General features: G+C 40.0%; 2 protein-coding genes across 2 annotated transcripts in view; one reads left to right on the top strand and one right to left on the bottom strand.

Moving 5' to 3' along the window:
* Positions 1-21,278, bottom strand: part of gabra5 (gamma-aminobutyric acid type A receptor subunit alpha5) — a 29,350-nt gene that overhangs the window by 2,577 nt on the left and 5,495 nt on the right. The window contains exons 5-8 of the mRNA XM_088005144.1: positions 17,154-17,236; positions 7,606-7,749; positions 1,206-1,358; positions 709-920 (exon numbers count right to left, since the gene is read on the bottom strand). Coding sequence (XP_087861270.1) covers positions 709-920; positions 1,206-1,358; positions 7,606-7,749; positions 17,154-17,236 — 592 coding nt within the window. The remainder of the gene's footprint in view (positions 1-708; positions 921-1,205; positions 1,359-7,605; positions 7,750-17,153; positions 17,237-21,278) is intronic.
* gabrb3 (gamma-aminobutyric acid type A receptor subunit beta3) overlaps positions 3,674-21,278 on the top strand; it is a 53,428-nt gene continuing 35,823 nt past the window's right edge. Inside the window, exon 1 of the mRNA XM_014981767.2 lies at positions 3,674-4,360. Within this exon, the coding sequence (XP_014837253.1) occupies positions 4,266-4,360 (95 nt within the window). The 5' untranslated portion in view covers positions 3,674-4,265. The remainder of the gene's footprint in view (positions 4,361-21,278) is intronic.

Genomic DNA, 21,278 nt, shown 5'->3' with positions numbered 1-21,278 from the left:
GTCTTCCTGACAGTCTGGTAGGTTCAATTGGGGACCAAATTGCAGGGTTTTACATTTTAAGCCTGTGCTGCTCTCTTTAACATTGAACTGTGTCAAACAAACTTAACTCTTTGAAAAAAAACTGTTCCCCTCCTCACCTGAAGTGGCGCTGCATCAAGAACTACTGAAGGAAACGACACAAAGACATGAATACAACTTTCTTCCTCACAAAATGTAAACAAAATGGAGTAGCATAATTTTTTGCAGATGTAGGATTTCTATTGTGTCTTTCATAAAAGAAAACGAGCTAGTGCTAGACGCAAGCGTTTGTTTTGGTTGTATTTACCCAGAATGCCCAGCGCTATTGTTGTGGAGCGGTCTCCGGTCCATTTGCATCCACATAGGCATTCGAAACGCGCCAGAGTTCACTTCAACCGAACAGAAAGCGATGTTTTTAGGCGGACCAGAGTTGGGTTTTTTGGTCCGCATCCGAGTTCGATTGCACATTCACACCTCCCCAAATGAACCGGACCTTCTAGTTTGATTAAAGCAGACTAAATGGTGCTGGTGTGAACCTTAAAAAAATTTACATTTTCAAGCATTTTCCACAAATGTTTCTCCTGATCATCCTCATTTTCTAATAGCTCAGCAAGTTTTGAACAAACTTTTCAGACGTTTAGCTCTGAAATCCCTATCTTCATATTTCGATACCAAACCCAGCGTACGTACCTTGGGCTGTTGGGCCTCCATCGCTTTTTTCCCGTCCCAGGCCCAGCTCCTTTTGGTAAAATAATTCACTGTGGCAAATTCAATGAGGGCTGAGAAGACGAAGGCATAGCACACCGCAATGAACCAGTCCATGGCGGTGGCATAGGCCACTTTGGGAAGGGAGTTTCGAGCGCTGATGCTGAGAGTGGTCATGGTGAGGACCGTGGTCACACCTGGCAGTGAGAGAGAAAAGTGGGTCAGTCTTAGATATCAGAGTTGCAGTTCTGTTTCTATTACAGCAGATTAAGGCATGGAAAACAGCCGGCTGCGTAGGAGAGTATTATAAACAGATCACGCAGTAGTAGTAAAAAAAAAAAAAAACCCTACAGAGAAATATTCAGCCTCTAATCATGGAAAGAACAGCTAAATGTCTCTCTGAAGCTGTGGGAATCCTCCTACCGCCGTTTCAGCTAAAATATTTCAGCCGTCGCACGGCTTGATGTGTCGTCCAGACTCACCAAAGACGGTCCTTGCTGGCACCGACTCTCGGTTGAGCCAGAAAGAAACCTGGGACAGAATCACAGTCATGAAGCACGGCATGTAGGTCTGGATGACGAAGTAGCCTATCTTCCTCTTCAGGTAAAAGTGAGCCATCATCACCGTGTACTCGCCTGGAGACAACAAAACAGATGGATTGCCATTTCTCCATGTGCTTTTGCTGTTTATTTAAAACAGTACATTCAGGTAGAAGAGCTGCTGGGAATAATATGAGAGCTTTCTCACTTTAGACAGGAAGCTTGTATTTCAGAACTTTAGAAAAATATCATGGAGATATTTGTTAACTCGGCTAGCATTAATTTTATAGTGAGAAGATGGCAAATGCTTGAAAAGTTAGATTTAAACTGTATGAACATGTTGTAATGTCAGGTAGAGCTACTACAACCTTGATTTAAAAAAAAAAATCAAAATATGAGTTCCAGTTTGTTTGGATTTTCAAACTTTTGTTAAGACTTTTTTCTCTCTTTTCTTTGTTTTTTAAGTACTCACCATAGTTTTGACACGATTAATCAGATTAACTGTGATGTTTCGATTTCAGGAATAATTATCAACTAATTTAGCAATAGGTTAATCGCTAGTTGGAGTATAAAGACAAAAAAAAACACCTTTTGCTGAAAGAACATATTCAGAGCATTAATTAATCCAAAATTGTACATAAAGACATCCATTTTGCATTTAAAAGAAAAAAAAGCAACATACTTTTTTTGTCTGTAAATATGTTCTGCCTAGAAATGGTCGTTTGAATTTCCCCTGGTTCAAATATCAGTACAGTGCTAGCAGACAATAAAAACAAACAAACAAACAAACAAACAAACAAACAAACAAACAAACAAACAAACAAACAAACAAAAACTCCCTTTTGATATACAGTCATTAATCGGTTAGTCCAAATAATAGTCAACTGATCAGCTATAAATTGTATTGACTTGTTAAAGTCAAGCAGAAAACCCTGAGCTTTTCACATGTTGATTCTAGATGGATGTTTTTAGCTGTAGATTCCTCCTTTGCTAAACATGATCAAGCAGAAACTATAGAACTGCTACAGTATTGCATAAAAGGCAATAAAATGTTCACTTCCTTGTTTAAAAAGAAATTGAATTGTTTGTTTATTCGCATTGCTTAGTGTATTTTCTAAAACTGTTCAATGAAAAATCTGTAGAAAGTGATAATTTCAATCTGATTAATTGATTGTCAGAATAACAGATAGAATAATTGATTCCTAAGATAACAGCTAAATGTGGCCCTAATTCGTTGCAAGATCCTCACACATCTCCCCTTCTCGTCACAACAGGTTTAAGTTTTGTCACTAAAGTTTTGCTTCTGCTTTGAGAAAAATGTAAAATAAAAAAGCCAGCAGGCCCGAGTGACGTTTAAATCCAAGAAATAACAGTTTGCTGTCGTAAGAAAAACCTCTCTAACATTGATATTTGAAACTTTGATCTGATGGCTGATGAAAACCGCAACGCTGTGGTTTGTTTGTTTTAAACTAAGAATATACTCAACCTGTGACATTTCTTTCTCTCCCTCTCATAAAGCACCTGTGTGGTGCCCGGCCCGCCCTGCAGGCGGCCCACCCTGCCTAGTAAACCTCCTCTTTCTGGGTCATCCCGCCGGTGAACTCTGGTGACTCAGACCGCGCTCACAGCCTCACACTGCACGCCCTCTCTCTGCGCAGTTTCTGCTTTTCCATTCAAATGAAGCCCAGATTAAAAAGGGACTTTGAAAAAAAAAACTGGCAGATTTCAATCCTCATACAAAAACCATACTTTCAGTAACTTCCAGTAGAAATAAACATGACTAAGACTGGTATTTACTGGTATTTACTACTCTTCCCACACTCTCTGTCTGGGATTTTCTGTTTTTAATCACAATATTATAAAGTAATTATTGTGATTTAAGCTGCAACTAACAATTATTGTAGTAATTGATTAATCTAATAATAGTAAAAAAGGCACAATGTGCAGATTTTTCACTTGACCACTTTTGTACATTATTAGAAATACATTAAACGACACAAATACAAAAATAACAAAGTCCTACTTTTAATTAAGAAAATATGTGTAAGAAATATCAACACATTTTTCTTAGTACCATCACTTACAGTGACAGTGGTGATCCATTTATGACACCGTTTGTGATGTTTTCTGAGTGCGACGATGACAAGATCGCTTTATCTTGTATTATTACTACTACTACTAATAATAATAATTATTATTATAATTATAATAAATTGTAATGCTGGCTGCACTAGATGCCATTAACTATCTGCTTTTCTGTCATATTATCTGACATTGACCAGAGTTCTCTCCTTTAAATAATTCATGTATTTATTTTTACAGGGAAAGAGAAAGTAGGTTGTTGGGTTGGGGAGAAAAATCATTGTATCCTGTTAATCAAGTGAAGATTGCATTTGAATGATTTCCTTGTTTTGTGAAATCCTGTCGAGCTGCCGAGTCTGATAAACTATAGAAAATCCACAGATGACTGCTGCTTTCTCCTGGCAAAATCGGATTTTTCTGTCTCGCTAATCCCTTGTCACAATCTGCACTCTCTCTCTCTCAGTCTCTCTCTCTCTTTCTATGTGCAAGCACCACGTACGTGTGTGTATGCGTGTGTGTGCGTGTGTAACACAGTCCATCCCATTCTGTCAAGTCAGGCCACTCTTGATTGGGGACGTTCATCCCCGCCTCGCCTGAGCGAGAACGCCGAATTGGACCTGGCTCGGCGGCGCTGACTGCATGCAGGTGCAAAGTGGAAGGTGAAGGAGAGCGAGAAGGGGGGACGTGACGGGACGGGAGCAAAGTTTGGACGGTGCGAGCGATGCAACAAGCGGCATCATGTCGTCGGTGAAAGGAGTTCCCGGGTTGCCTTCACTCTGTGGACTGTTAGCCTGCAGCCCTGCTCTGGGGGGGCCCGGCGTGGGGGTGTCTGCTGTGATCTGACCTGACCCGACTGCCTTCTGGGACTGAAAGGGGATGGAAACCTCCCGGGTCTAAACAAACAAACAAACAAACAACAAAATGCGGTTGTGGTGGATTTTACTATTTGGGTTCTGGAGCGTCTGTGGGGAGCTACCATTTATAGCAGAGAACAACGCGGCCATGCTGGTCAACTGGTGAGTACAGATCCACGCCATCTGTTGATTGAGCTGTGATCTGGAAGCAATATCATGCATTTAAAAACAAAAACAAACATTAAAAAAAAAAAAAACCGTTTGTCTATCACAACTTATGCTCCTGCCGCCGTATTTGCATCCAGTGCGGTTCAACCGGTGAGACCCGGGGGGTCACTTCCTCCACGTGTGTGCCCAGGTCACTGCTGAGCTATTCTGGGCCCGCTAAAGAGGGTCTGAACCTCAGATTAGCTCGGCTAATTAAGAGCGAGCTGGCTCTGGGTAACTCGCCTTCCCTTTTTAGATGGCGTTTTGCTACGTGTGCAAAACGGGCCGGACTCTTCAGAACTTGCTCTGCTCCAGGGTTTCCTGCCCGGATTTGTCTCCAATTTAATGTGTGTGATCATAAAATGCTTTTCTTTCACACATCACCCGGCGAAAACAGGGCATAGCACCTCTGTTTACATCTTTGGGAAGCCCCTCTTCCTCTCCCCTCCTCCTTTGTGACAGAGTAACAACCAAAAAGTATTATTCTTTACATAAGGGAATTAAGCAGATGCTGTCCCGTCCAACCCTTCCGTCGCTTCCACAGCAGCCAATCCCTGCGCTGTGATGTCACTTGGTAAAAGCACAACTGATGGGCCTGCATACGGATTAACCCTACAGACCCAGTGGCTAAGACCACGAATAAGTGATTTTTTTTGTCCCCCTCCCCCCTTACCCCACCCACTCCTCCATGCGTCTGCCACCTCTCCTCCTGACAGCCCCAGAGACAGCTGGCTGTGTGTGGGAGGCGCGCTCAAATCCTGGAGATTCATTCATTGTCCCCCCCCCCCCCCCACTGCCTCTTATCCAGCTTGATTTGAAAACATTTCCTTTCCACAGCAACTTTAACGAAGCAGGCTGCAATAACGCTGAGCGTAGTGATGATAATAAAACTCACGTCCAGGCTGGAGCTGCTGTACTTCCTTCAAGGTTCTCGCCCACTATTCCACATTTTTGAATAAAGGTGGTGACCCTAAATGACTTAGATTTTGTCACATCCAACATGTGGAACAATTGAATCCATTTAAAAAAAAAAAAAAAAAAAGTGCATTCTTACTTTTGCTTTATGGTAGGAGTGTCAAACTCATTTAGCGCATCGTGATCATGAACAGGTCATTCCTGCTTGTATCCATCAGACTATAAAACTCTGAATGTCTTTATGTTGAAGTTTACTCTGGACTCATTTATACTCAAATATTTCCATTTTGTTTATTTTATATTTAGGTCATTTTTAAATCATTTCTAATTTCACACCTGTGCTATACACTTTATATTGCCAATTGCTACGATTGTATTTGCTAATATTTCACACTTTGGATGTGAAGAGCTTGTCAACAAATAAGCAGTTTCCTCTTGAGAATCAATACGGTATATTCTGAATGTACTGAAATGGTGGGTTGTGGCAGACTGTATGGATAAAACCCATTAAAGTAACAGGGTTTCCCCTAGAAAACGTTCTACGTCTGGTGGTACAGGCAGTAGGGCGTTCAGCGGCCCATCAGGCTTTGTGTTAAGAAAAAGTTTAAAGTTGGCAAGAAATTTTAAAATATGCTTTCAATAGTTTCACCAAAGAAACTCTTTAGCCCATCTTTGCTATCACTGTTACTGGTGTATATAAAAAAGAAACAAACAATACTTAGCCTTGTGGGGGAGGTAAGTAAAGCCTGGTGGCCCGCCAGGCTTATAATACACTGAGGGAAACCCTAAATAATAATAAATAGCCGTCTCTGTATTCAGCGAGTGCTTCTTAAAGTTAAATATTACTGAACATCTTTTCACAGTGATGTAATGTAGCAGTATACAAATAAAAAAAAAACTGCTTGGATTTGACTGGTAAAATAACATTTAAGCAGACAACTGTTATCTTGATAACAATCTGCACTCTCTCTCAAAATGGCTCTATTTATGCAGCCATCTTGAGTTTAGTGGGGCCACATAAATGGTTATCATGGGCCAGATTTGGCCCATGTGCCTTGAGTTTGACACATGCTTCACACATGCTTAGGGCTGGACAATAAATCAACAACAATAGATATATACATCAATATACCAATAGATAATGGATCTGATAGAATGTTCAATAATTTCACTGAACTCCGATCCAGAACTGCACAGCATTCTGGGAGATGTAGGCAAAGGAAAGGCTTTAGCTCCCAAGCACCCAAGTCTTGAAATTCATTGAATTTATGCACTGTGCCATGATTCAGCTCTGGAACTGGATCAACCCAGTAAACCAGTTACCAGACATGAGCAGCTCTGTATGATTTTAGCTCACTGTTCCAAAGCAAACAATGAGATGTTTACGGGTCTTCTGGTGTAAAAAATGCTCCTTTTAGCTTCTTAAGGGAAATTTCTATTAGAATGAGGTCAAAGCTTTGATTTGCCCACATAAGAATATAAACTGTATTCTTTAATCATTCTTTGGCAGATTAAACTGTCTGCTTAGGCCCACTGTCTTACTGCTTGGCCTATTTTCTCCAAAGATTTGTTTCAGTGTCTCAACATTTTGCTGTAGAGTACAGTGGTATAAACCCAGATGTGCTGTTCCTGCGATGGCAGCAGGTTATTGGGGCCAAGAACCAGCAAAGCAAAATGAAAGGTCAAGGAGATTCTCCTCTCTCCATGACACATCCTCTTTGGTTTGTTGTGTGCTGGGTCTATTATTATATACTTTATCTGTATTTCACCAAACAAAAATGGTGAATCCCCCCCCCCCCCCCCCCCCCGCCCCACACATTGTGCATTTATATTCATTCTTCAGTCTGATAAATGAATCCGTTGGCACCAACAGACTTCAGAAATCCCCTCATCAGTAAGTGGAGTTCACCTGTGTGCCATTTAATCTCCATGCATGTTCTGTACAGCGACACGGAGGCAGAGGAACGCAGCTGGCACACCGGGGAGAGTTGTGTTTAAAACAAAACATGCTGCAAAACACTTTGAACATCTCAGAGAACGTTGATCAATCCGTCAGGAGACAGGGAGTGGAACCAACCCACCAAAACATGGCTGTCTACCTAAACTGAGAAAAAGGGCGAGGAGACCATAAATGCTCCCACCTACTTCATCCAACGTGCCATTCTCGTTAACATAAATGCGTGATGAAAATGTTGTTCGCAGAGCTAGCATGCGCCCACTGAATTGGGCCCCGGCCCGGGTCTGTGCTCTGCAGCCGGAGAGGGTTTATGGTCTGTCTGCTGTACCCCGACTGGTGTAGATCTCCTCGGTTCCCGCCGTCTGGCCAATCAGGTGATACTGGTTGAGCCTGGAGCCTTCCTCTGCCACCACCACAGACTTGGCTGCATCTTCAGTCCACTTGTAGATCACTTCTGAGACAGGGTAGGCATCTAGCAGAGAGGAGACGTTTTTACAGGTTTATAACCAAATAGGTAGATTGCACAATATCAAATCCATACAGAAGCATGGAGCCAGTGAAGATTGTGTTTAGGCTAAGGCTGTCGATGTTAATGCATACGACTGATCTGAAGAGTTTAATGCATAACATAATGAAGATTAATTGCGTTACCTATTTTGACCTAAAAGCTTCTCTACCACGAAGGGATACCTGGTTTACAGCAGCGCAGTCTTGTACTGCGGTCAGCAATGCAGAGTCACAAACACAAGTGAAAAAATGAGCCAGGAGAGTCAGACTGGTGAGCTCAGCGGCAAAGTTTTCCTTTAATAACACCTTCATGTACGTTTGGATAAAACCATTATATAATGTAGTGTAATATTGTGCTATGCTATGATATTATTGCAATAGTTCATCATTATTGCAGTAATGAATTACCCTTCCACCTAAGCACAACAGGTTTATAGTAAGTCTGTCACAATAAACAATTAATTAATTAATTAATTAATTGCATGAGAAATTAAAATAATCTTGATCGTAATATTTTTTGAAAGACAATTTTGTTCACAGAGGTTTCATAATCCATTTTATTTATGTTTGTGGTTGTAATGTTTCTTGTCCTCCCAATCTTATGGTTACAGGCCTGGTTTATAGGTAATATTCCTAAATTACGTTTGAAACAAAATGACTTTTATTAAACCTTCCTGCATATAAAAACATGGAAAGCTTCGATGTTTGATTTGAGGCAAGAAAAGATTTTCTTTAACATTTTTAGAACAATGTGCATATTTGAAGTTTATAAAATTAAAAATGCTGTTTAATCACGATTAATCACAGCGCTAGGGTGTGACTAATCTGATTTAAATTTTGAATTGGCTTACAGAACTAGTTTAGACCATCAATTATCAAGACACAAAATATTTAAGCTGCACTTCACAGCCTCCATCCCTGGTAAAGATTTGATGAAATTCTTGAAATACAGTCTTTGTTCATGATAATAATATATAATAATTCCACAATTAGAAACAACTGTTAGAAACAATTAGAAATAACTGTTTTTAAAAGAGTTACACTAATTGGTTTTGCTTACCATCAAAGTAAAGAAGTAACTGAAGCTTTGTTTATTTCTATTTTACCCTTTTGACTTGATCAGTGTTTCTTGACATTTCTGGCTAACAAGCCATAACTTCCCGTAGTATAAATTTGACATGAAACACAGCATCAGAGCAATAACTAAAGAAGTTTTAAAACAACCCGAATTAGGCAAACGAGGCTCAACGAGAGTTCAAGTTGGTTGGGAAGAAGGAAGTAAGGGAGGCAAAGAAAAAAAAATCCTTCAAAGTTCATCTGTTGCAAAGAGCGCCATCTAAACCAACCCTTTGATAGGAGGCTGCAAGACTTCCTCTCTTGGTTCATGAAGATATTTTGCCTCTGTTGAGCTATGAAGAAACTTTTTGGACTGGAGGCAAAACATCTTCAAGTAACAAGAGAAGTCGTCCAGCTGTCTTTTACTTTGGATTATCTTGTCCTGCTTCTCTTCCAAAGGTCCTTTGGAGTACATGGCATAATTAACTCTTAAACAAAACATTGAAAGCAGGCTGGCATTAGAGATGCACCAATCCGATATTAATGTCTGGATTGGTATAGATATTGAAAAAAAAATTCTAGATCTGGTATAGCAATGTTTTATAATTCACTTTGCACTATATTTAAAATTCCTAGTTGCCCTTTCAGAACCATTTGAAAGACGATTTGTTGCCATTCTTTTTTTTTAATGTTTGACCAAAGTAGTCATCCTGTTGTTTTTGTCAGTTTCTTTTTTATTTATTTTCTGTTCTACTCCTAATTGCACTGACTGAGCAAATGAAAGTTGTTTTTACATGCTTGACCAAACTTGTGAAGCTATGGGTGCATTTATGTGTGCTTTATTGGTGCAGAGTCATCAAATAAATGTGTAATTCAGTACATTTATGTCTCTGTTTAGAAAAATAAACGTCTCAAGTCAATTCAGCACTGTTTTTCCGTATCGGCTCGGTGTCGTCCGATACTAAATCTCAGATATTTGCATTGATATCGGAAGTGGGAAAAAAAGTGAATCGGTGCGTCCCTGGTTGACTTCACATCTTTCAGTAGAATATTAACCCAACAGTATTAACAAATCAACCTTCTTCCACGCTTAATATATAATAATATAAAACTAAACTAAACTTGTGGGTTTATCTTATGAGAGGATGCTCTTGTTATGTTGTGGTGGACAGTTTTTACAAGCGGATAAATTTTACTTTAAGCCAAAAACATCTAAGATTTAATTCTGGACGTTTCCTTGTGTCAATATTGGCCTTCACCTCCTCCTCCACTAATCGACGTTACATAAAAACTGAGCTGCAAATCAAATGTCAGAATGTGTTCACTATATATCTCCATGCTCCCTAGAAGCATCCTTTGAGGGAAAACAAAGTTTGATGAATGATGTATTACGTGAGTGTCATTATGTAACGGATATGTTTCTCACAATTTTCAAATACTACAGGTGCGCTGTAAAATTTAATCCTGTGTTCAGCAGATGAATTAATGCCGATCCATCCTTCTGCCATGACCTGGAGCTTAAAACGCACTAATGTCAAGGATATTTACTCTTAGCTTCACAGATATACTCATAACTATCATAAAAAATATCCACATTTTGTCTAAATAATATTCTTATATCATCTGACTGTAGGAACATTCAGCTGAAATGCTCTAAGAAAAACAGTAAAAAAAAAAAAATATATATATATATATAAATATATATATGAAATGAAATGAAATGAAATTTATTCGAACATGATACAAATATAAAAATAAAATAGTGCACAGTAACAAGAAGTGCATAAGAAAGAAGAGAAAATACAGATTTTTTTGTTTCAGTTAACATATCATGCTCAAAATGGGGTAGGAAGAAGTGAGAACTTATAAACTCCTACCCCCTAAATCACTAATGTCCAGCTGCATTACTTACAAAAAACCTTCAAAAACCGAGGAAAACAAAGCAAGAGGCTGTAAACTTTTAGGTTGGAGGGCATCTAATTCAAATAACACAGTACAAAAGTAAAACGGTCAAGTTTTCATTCATTTTCCCTCAACTTCATTCAAGGTAAAAAAAAAATAATAATAGTAACACCTACTATCGCATTTTACATTATAATAGCCACTTATTCTCTACTGTTGTACATGGAAGCCAAAACCCAAAACCTTTCCACGTGGCTGAGAAAAACTAAACTGGCATATTTTAAAACAACCTGCACATTTACCAGCTGGATTGGCATTGCTTTGGTGTGGAGTGCTCTTCATCTCTAGGCCTCTTTTTGAGAAATATGGTTGAAAATACATGCCCAAAATGAATTGAATGTATCTCAAGAACTACAGAGTTTATTTTAATTGTTTTGGTATCAAAATAAAGGCAAGACTCTAGAGAATATGTTACAGCTCTAAAACCCACCCTGCCTGTTACTGAGGAAAGTGAATTAATATGATACACAGCAGAAATTAAGCAAAATATCTATTTCCGCCAAAAAAAAACCCAGTTCAATATATGAAGATTCCTTTCAAAGCATGTTTACTACATGTTTTGGATGTAGTAAACAACAGTACACAATCTGACCTTTTACTGTGCCAAGTTTCATGGAAAGAAAGTGAATCACATGAGTTTTAGAGAGGTACTACTTGATAAAAATCTAGGCGGACCTTCCAAATTAGCCATTTTGGCACAATTTGTGCCATTTGAACTTTCTCAGTTTTTTTTCTGTAGGTTCTGTTTCAATTATTTATTCTTATAGAATAAATGATTACTTGTCATAGATAAGTAATTACATCTAATAACAATTGTTTTTGGGGGTTCCTTTGAAAAAAAATTTCCTCCTGGAGTCTCTAGTCTGCGCTCTGCGCTCTGCGCGTAAAACCATGCAGTTCTCAATACAGATATGCAAACTTACGCAGGGCGGTTTCTCGGGATCCCATTGGCCAATTTTGATGATTGACACGTCTTTCGAACCGTCAGAGCCAATAGAATCCGAGGGCGTTGACATTAATACGGAAACTAAAGCCATTCACCAATTAGAGGACGGGAAACGCATGTGACGTGCATTGACGGAGTTCGCCTCTACATTTTCATATGGAAGCCCAGGAGGCGGAAGAGGCTCTGGGCAGAGCCGAAAACAGTATGAGATGGACTTAGGGAAAATGGATTATCGAACCAAGTGGAAATATTTAGTCTAATAAGGATTATGACCACGAAACAGCAAAGGTAGGACTGAATTTATGTTTTTCGCTTCGTGAAATTAGCTATTTCTTTTTTTCTTCTTCAGCTGCTGGTTCAGTGAGTTTTGCACGTAGCGTGGTGATTCTGGTATTGTTGGAAACGGCAGAGCTTCGGCTTTACTCTGATTGATAGTTTGTGGGCTTTGGGAATAGTTGCTCTTTCACTGTTGCATTTTTTACTGCGTATGCCTCGTTAGCCTCGTTAGCATCTAATTACGTTTCGTTTTACCAAGCTACTTCGTGTTCAGGCTGGGTGTTGTTGATGTAGAAAATATTGTTTGTATCATTTAGAAGAGCTTTTTCCCGATCTGTGGATATGCAATATGCCTATATTGATAAATGTATAGCATGTTTTTTCAATCGATCTTGTTGCGGCAAGCGCAGAGGACCCAAATTTGGGTCCTCTCGCGACAAACAGGTTAAATAATGTCCTGAACATTTAATTTGCTGTTGTAGCGACAAAAGTGAAAGTGCTGATTGAGTCCAGCCTTCTTTGTCGTATTGAACCGAACTGTGACGTCTTTATGTGACGGATTAGAGCAACTGCATGTACAGTAGCATAGTGTGTTAGCGTTGCTGTCGATTTGCTAAGATTGACCATCTTAATGAAAAAGAAGCTGTAGCAGGACTTATGAAAACAAATGCAAAATGTCTACAGCAGACATTGAAACAATGTTTCCACGTAGTCTCATGTTTATTTTAACTCCGATTCCCAAATTGCACAAATTGAAGTTACACCAGAATCCTCAAGGATCTTAAGGTGGAGTAAGTTTTTTTTTTTTCTTTTTACAAAGTAATTTAAAAAATACTTAATTTCATGCCAATATTATGGTTAAGAGTCTCTTTAATAAAATATCAGAGAAAGTTCCAAACTTACAGCCATTTTCAACAACTCAATGCTGCATAATAAAATGTTTTTAGTGAGACAATTAAGAGGCTGAAACAGTGGATGTGTTACCTAATCACGCCCACAGCTCCTCTAAATAATCAGCTTTTTTATCTTGACAAACTCCTAGCACCATCAAGAGCAGACGACACAAACCAGTAACATTAAATATTCAACACAGTAAACAGATTTAAAAAAAATTCTCCTCAATTTACTGATTGTTTACTCTAAGTTTAGCTTTTGGTCTAGTTTTTTAAGATACTTGGTATAAATTGAACTAGACGTTAATTCTTGATGTTAAATAACGTTAGCTAAAAAACAGTTGTGGAGATAAAAAAAACACCCTGTCCACATTTTAAACACAAGTTCTCTCTCTGCATCTACAAACTGGACAGGTCACCAGTCTGTCACAGGGCAACACAGAGACAGACAGGACACACAACCATGCACACACACACACACACACACACACACACCTAGGGAGAATTTAGAGAGACCAATTAACCTGACAGTCATGCTTTTGGACTGTGGGAGGAAGCCGGAGTACCCAGAGAAAACCAACCACCCCAGATTGGGAATTGGACCCAGGACCTTCTTGTTGCAAGGCAACAGCTCTACCAACTGCACCACCGTGCAGACCACTTCATGTACCTATTTCTACACAACGTTTGGCCAAAGTTATTAATAGCCACTGAAGGGATGGCATTAGAGCTGCAGGTTGTAGGCCCCCTGGGTTAAGCAGTTACATAATGCGTCTTCAGTCTGAACTACAAATAAGACGCAGTCTTGACCTACAAAGCATTTGGACCTGAATGGTAGACTAGATAAAAAGCAACACATGATTTCATTTCCCTAGTTTGTTTTGTGTTAGGAGATCATCATTAAAATGACACGTTTAGGATAAACCGTGAAAAGTTTGGTTTCACCACAAATTCTGGACAAGCACAGCAAAGTGCGCCTCAGAACCGCTGGGACAGAAAGAGGTCAGCGCTCATAGATGTGGAGCATGTTCATGAGGAAGCGAGTTTCGTTTCGCAGACTGCATCGCTTGCTGTTTTTTGCTGTGAACTTGAGAACAAAAGAGTCAAAGCGCAGCGTCAGCACAGCGAGGCAGGTGCAGCGGCTCCTTCACAATTAGCCGCGCGCCGTAGCGGCAGAGTCTTTTGCGGCCTACGTTCTGTGAGACATTACGCTGCTCATGAGAGAAATGCTGTTGCAGGCACTGTTTTAATGCAGGACAGACTTCAGCTACCAGCAGATAGAGGCAGATCAGTATTCAAGTTGGGGTTGATGCGTGTTAGATTTATTTTCTTCCCTCAGCTACCTTCTTACGCGCAGACTAAGAGGGAATAAATAGCGCCGACTAAAATAAACCACGACAGTAAAATTTGACGTAAACGGAAGCATTCCTCACAATATGTGTGGGGCCGACCACTTCCAGCGCTCTCAAACTCTGCCTTATAAATCACTAAGTAGTTTGACAGACACAAGTTACAGCAGGAAGAGAACAAGGCTGATAGAGGCAGAGTTCAGTCCATGAAAGGTGATTAACTCAGCGCCAAAGGACAGGTCTACTTTTGCTTTGAAAGCCTTGAGCTCCTAGGTGAGTGCTGTCCATTAGGTCAAAGGATTAGCTGAGGTTAATGGAGTTTGAGGAAACAGGATATACGGCCAAGCAAATTTTACAGCTCACAACAGCAGATTGCCGAGGTATCTGTGCTCAAAGTGGAGCTTACACGTCCTTTTATGGCCACTACAAGACGTCTTGTGACAAGACATGTTGGTCCCCACCTTCATTGCATCAGAGTGGACACTTGTCTCAAAGCTGCAAGGTATAAATGTAGTGAATACTGCTGTGAATGCAGCTTAGAGTGTCTTGCAAGTCTCTCTATCTAACTTTCATGAATATGCCTTAATCCAAGCCACTACATTGCGGGTCAGTGTGTAATGTTTAGGGTCTTTAGCAATGATAAACCGTTTCCTTCCAGGATTGCTCTTAGTTCCACCAATCAAGCTGTTTCATGATGCTGCCACCACGATGCTACACTGTGTAGCCTTTAGGACGATGTACAGTGTTTAATTTCAAGCACACATAAATGCCTTCTTTGAAATGTCTGCAAAATCTTACAACTTGCTTAAGACGATGACTTTCTTTCTGCTACTCTTTTTAGAAACGCCGGATCTGCGAAACACGGCACTTCTAATTGTCCTTTCAGTTGATTTTCTCACCTGATCTGTGGATTTCTATAAGTCCTCCTAGACATCGTCATGGTCCTCCTTGCTGCTTTTCTGATTAATGCTCTACCTGCCAGTTTGGGTCGACTGCCATGTGTTGTTGGGCTTGTACTTGTGCCGAACTCTTCCAGTTTTTGGTCGACCCCTTGAACATCGTTCTGTGACATTTTCCCTCTGATTTCTTCCTCCAAGTGCCAAAGTCTTTTGGATGCTGCTGGTGAACTTTTCAAGCCTTCACAGAACAGCTGAATTTAGTTTGAAGGCAAGTTGTTGAAATGGATATTATTTAAGGGTAACAGGGGGGTTAAATACATATGTACTCCAAACTTTTTAGGGTTTACAGTTGGGCACTAGTTTTTGTTGGTCTGACGTATAGAATCAAAGTTAAATACCTTCATGTTTTTGTTTTGTATTGGGACAAAATGCCATACAGGTCAATTTGCAAGTCGCTGTGCTCAGAATGAACTTTGGCTCCGTGTTTATCCATTGTTCTGATGAAAACGACAAAGACCTACATAAATGAATGAAAATTATGTCCGTTTCTTTCAAGAACGTCATGCGTAGACTTGAGATGTCGTTAAACCGCACCAAACTACGGTTAAAGTCACCTCAGGGCGACACACAAAAAAGGTTTAATTCAAATCCAATTACATACAGTGCAGTTCAGTCCATTTACAATCCAATCCACTACACAGATTGAGCAAATTCAATTTTCTAACTAAGAAGTCTCTTTCACTGTTGCTATTCCGTCTTTCCCTGTAAGAACCATAAACCTCCTGGATGAGCTGGAAACAACTGGGACAAAGTGAACTGAATTGACCGTAATCCGTCAGAAATTACAGCCAGACCGACTCTAAAGTCCACCAGGCAAAGCCCTGTGGCTTAAAGTTAAGATGAAGAGCAAAGGCGGCGTGGTGAGGGGTCTCGCCGGCAGCGTTACAGAGAGCGAGTGAAAAGGAGCCTCGGTCGGCTGTCACGATTATCCCCGCCGCCGCGTGGTGTCAGCTGTGGGGTGGAGGTGAGCAAAGTGGGCGTGGAAGGGGATAAACGTGGTGTGATGCTGTTCCCGTGAGGCCCGGGATCACCCTCCGTACGTCAGAGGCAGGGAACACCTTAAATGATCGTCTTAAGCCTCCCAGGCAGGAACTTCCCAGATTGTTTAGGAGCTTTGTGAATCGGACCGAGGAGACGCTGCAAAGTGTACAGCTGGAAGGTTAAAGGTTGAGTGTTAGGCTCTTTATGCTTCCGTTTTGTGAGGGTGTGTATATTTGCTTTATTTGTGTCAGAAAGGCTCAGTCAAAGTCCAACTCTAAATTCAACTGAGAACCTACGAACATTTTTCAGAGTCTCCAATCTGACTGATTTTGACCTTTTTGAAAAGAAAAATGTGTAAGAATTTAAATTCTTTAGATGTGGAAGGCTGGTAGAGTCGCACCCTAGAGGACCTGCTGCTGTAATTTCAACTCGGAATGCCATTCCTTCAGATTTTATCTGGAGAATTTTTTTAAAATAATTTTTCATCCACTTCAAATTCCTCAACCGTCACTTAAAGTTTGCAGTTCTGATGCAGCAACGTGTGGGGAAAGCATGACGAGTTTTCATGCAGTAAACAGAGCTGAGGTGGGATAACGAAGGAGGCCGGGCCGCGGCGCTGACATGTTGATTAATGGCTTAATCAGGAGGAGTGTGTCAGAGTCTAAATGGTTGTCTCCTGCACCACCACAGCAGCTCCGCACCTGAGGGATGAGGGCTGTCAAACACTCTGTGCTGCATCACGTGCAGCGCAGCACCCTCTGCGCTGATAACGACTCCGAAACCGAAGCAATGTCAAATCAGCTCCTTTTCCGCTGTCCTCATGCATCCAGCTGGGGCTTATATTTCTATTTCCTTTCCTTCATCCTGTAAAGAAGCAGTTGCTCATCGTGTGTGTGTGTGTGTGTGTGCGTGTGTGCGCGTGTGTGGTAAGAGGTGTGTTAACTTACAGCTTCCGAACTTAAGGGGGCAGGCGTGGGCATCCATGGGGAAATCTTCCAGCTGCATGGGGCATTCTGCTGAGATGGTGAGCCTGAAAGAGGAAGCCCAACACCCAGATTCAGAAACTGTGACATAACTTTTTTTTTTTTTAAATAATAACGACCTTGTTTTTCTCTGAAATATATATAAACACACTGTGTAAAACTATAGAGAAATAATCCTTATTTTTCTACTCGGTAGCAATAAAAGGCCACCAGAGGAACTTTTGTACAGCTATAAATAATAGGCTGATGCAGCGTGTGTGGAGCTTCATTTGGTGGGAAAAAGACGCCACCTATCTACGGAAAGAAAATAGACGAGCGCCAAGCCTGTACAATGCCGCCCTCTGCTGGCTGCGTCGAGAACAGCTGCAGTTTCTGGTGTACTGCAGACCTCCGAGCGCCGGAATGCGTATATAAAGTATTCATACCCCTCGAACTTTTCCAGATTTTTGCCACATTACAACCACAAACATAAATATATTTTAATGTAATTTTATGTGAAAGACCAACACAAAGTAGTATACAATCGTGAAGCAGTAAGAACATTATACATGATATGCACGAGAAAAGGGGGCTGGATACTTTTTCACATATGGATGGATGGATGGATGGAAGTGACTGACTTTAACAACAAAGAGAGTAAGAAACTAGATGTTTTGTTAAGGGATTTTATATATATCCTGGTACCAGACCAGTTATTAATTTATAGGTGAGCTCTGGTTTGATCTTAAACTTTTAACTCAGTTAGAATTACAAAAAATATTTCAACGTTGACAGGAAATGCCAGAATCTTTTTGCATTACATACATTCTCTCAGTATTTGGCAGCATTTTCCTTTAATCTGTATGTCTTGGCTTCAACGTTCTGGTTTCCTTCCTCCAGCTTCTCACCACAGTTTGCTTGAGTTCTGGCCCATTCCTCCTGACAGAACTTTGTAGGACTTTTTAATTTTAAATTTTTATTTTTTTATCTTTGCTCATGAAGTTTATATGCGACTGAGATCATGGATTTTTGATGCCCTGTCAAAAACATTGACTTTTGTGTCATTAAGCCACTTTGCAACTATGTAGCAGGATGCTTGAAATCATCGATCATTTCAGAAACCCATTTGTGGCTTTGAATTCCTGGTTGATGTATGCTGCAATATTTCTACATAATGTTCTTTATGTAGTGCACCAGTACTTCTAGCAGCCAAACAACCCAGCAACCTGAGCTACCACCTCTGTGTTTCACCACTGGACTGTGTGAAAACAGTCATACTGACAAACCATTCAATACCACCGTCTTCAGATCATCAGGGCATTATGTCTTCTGACAATCAGTTTTACCTCTGAGTGCATTATCTAACTGTTTTCTAGTTTTTTGTGCTGCTTTTTGTAGTAATGGCTTCAACCTGGCTGAGTGGCCTTTCAGCTTAACGTGTTTCGCTCTTGCGTCTCTGGAACTCATGTTTAAACTTTAACATATGACTCTTGAAAGAGATGAACTTTTAGAAATCTGGAAATTGAACTTAAGGATGAACCAAACTTTCTGATTCCTTTGGATTTTTCTCTGATTTGGCATGAGAAAGCTGTGTGCGTGCGTGCGTGCGTGCGTGCGTGCGTGCGTGCGTGCGTGCGTGCGTGCGTGCGTGCGTGTGTGTGTGTGTGTTTGTGTTTGCCTTGACGGAAACAGACAGGGCAACGGATCTTACGTCAGAGAGCTTGTAATCAAAAGTTATACTCAGGTTTTGAACACAGAACGTGGTGGATGCATATCACAACAAATTCTGCAAAGTGAATTCGACACTCTGCCAAGTCTATTTGGTCCTTATCAGATCCTTGGTGTTAATTGAACTTTTACAGAGTTATTTCAAAAATAGTTTGAGTAGTTATAACTTTTTCAAGCGTTAAAATTACTCAATTTCTTGTTGAAATAATAATAAAGAGTTAAATTAACACCAATTCCGATAAGGACCAAGTAGACTCGGCATAGTGTTGCTTTAACTCTGCAGAAAAGCGACAGTAGCTCAGCTGATGTTGGACTATATATCAGGTGGAACTATAACCCTTAATCCTGTTTTGCTGAAGTTTAGATAATAGGGATGATTAGAAACTGAGTGAGTTAAGTGGATTAAGATGAACTTATTGAACTGGTGTGGTTTAAAAGACATATGAGACTGGATAGGCAGGACGATGTAACACGAGACTGAAGTGATAGCTGCTATGGGAAACATATGAAATGAAAATAACTGTAGATCAAGTATTGAGCCTTGGGGAACACCACGGGTTGAGCAGAAGAGTAGCTCCAAGCTTTTAAAGTCAAACTTCTAAGCTGAAGAACTTTTATAGACTTTAGAAATATAGACACCAACCAGCCAGCAGCAGCTTGAGAACTAGTTTGATGTTGTTAAAGGGAAGACAACTGACTAACCTCATGGTTTGATATTTGTAAGATGGGGAACTTGGTTGAAATGTGCAAAATTTAAGTCGCAAATTACTTCTTTTATTTATTTATTTTTACTATTTTATGACTTTAGGACTTAAAGACTTCTAATTTTTCGAAGCACAAACACGGTGCTCTCATCACCTCTACGGCTGATTGTACAGTCAAAGTCTGAAGTGAAGATGGAAAGCTGCTGTTTAATTCCGTCTTCACAAAGTTAATAGTGCAGAAATATTATCATGTCACTTTAAATGTGCAAAATTAATATTTCAACTCTCAGAGTGTTGGTCTTGATTAGAATGACTCAGCTTCCATTATGTGCAGAATTGGACAAAAAAAAAAAAAACCCATAACCAATCAGAACAGAACACACTACTATTGGAGACAGAATTACAAAAAAAAAAAAAAGAAAAGAAAAAAGTACAATTTCTGTTCCAGCACATGGTGTGTAGTGGAAGGTGTTGCACAGCATCAACTGGAACTGTATGTTTCCTTAGAGAGAGATTTTCACGCTAGAGCAGTTACGGCACTGCAGACAGTATTTGCTCTCTGAAGCAGCGCAGGAGAGCAGGAAAGAGGAGAGTAATGCATGCGTACGATGTTTCTGTAATAACCTCGTTCCCAGAACACAAACCCTTTGGTGGCCCAACGTGAGCTCATTTGTTCTCGGCTCCCTCACTGGCAAAAATGTAGTGAAAATATGAAGGGAGGGGGGAGTCAGTCGTCATTTTTGACACAAAGCCCATTTCATCTGCTCATGCTTCCTAAAGTGAATCGGTTTCTGGTTCTGAAAGGAGGATGACCCAACACTGAAACACAAGTGGATCTGAGTGACACTTGTGTTAATCATGCTTCTCCTTCTATTCTAATTGTAGGTTGGAGCGCAGCGCTACGTATGGCGTCGTTGTGTTTAGGCCTGTCGCAATAACAAATTCTGCCGGACGATAAACTGTGCCAGTGGTCATAACGATAAACGACAACATTGTTGTTTTGAGACCATTTTCAAGTGATATGATGGTAATAGTGCAAGCACACATTCTCAAAAATCAATGAACTTTAAATTCTAATAAACATTTAACACTGGAGCTGGAAGATATTTTGAATATCTAAAATAAATGAAGAGAAACAACAAATAGAAGAAGACTTTATAGAATGATGAAGAATCTGCAAACAAAACTGTCCTTCAAAAGACGGGTTTGTTGAGACCAAAGCACCAAACTGAACACTTTTTAAATCCAGTTTTTCATAAAAGAAAGAAAAGAGAAAAAGAAACCATGAATCATGCAAATGTAAATTATCCAGCTCGTTTTATGATGCAATGCGATTCATTGAGTTATTACTTATTGTGACAGGTTTAGTTGTGTTTGTATAAAGCCGTCATAAATCCAACAACTCATTCACAGCGTACGCACCTGTCAAATCGTTTCACTGTTTGTCACATTACAACCACAAATTGATACGTTTTATTCTGATTTTATGTAACTTGGACCAACACAAAAATAGCGTGAAACTGTGAAGTGGAAGGGATATGTGCTTTTTTTTCTGGGTTTTTGATAAATAAAATCTGAAAAGTGTGGTGTGGACTTGCTTTTACTGCAATTACCTCTGCAAATCTTGACGAGCTTTGTACGTGTAAAAACTGATACTTCTTGTTCTCAAATTTTCTCT

The sequence above is a fragment of the Poecilia mexicana genome, unplaced genomic scaffold (assembly GCF_051168715.1).
Source record: "Poecilia mexicana isolate PSO_F unplaced genomic scaffold, ASM5116871v1 scaffold_4, whole genome shotgun sequence".
NCBI lineage: Eukaryota > Metazoa > Chordata > Actinopteri > Cyprinodontiformes > Poeciliidae > Poecilia > Poecilia mexicana.
The sequence above is the reverse complement of the archived record's forward strand: the minus strand, read 5'-3'. Positions and strand labels throughout refer to the sequence as shown.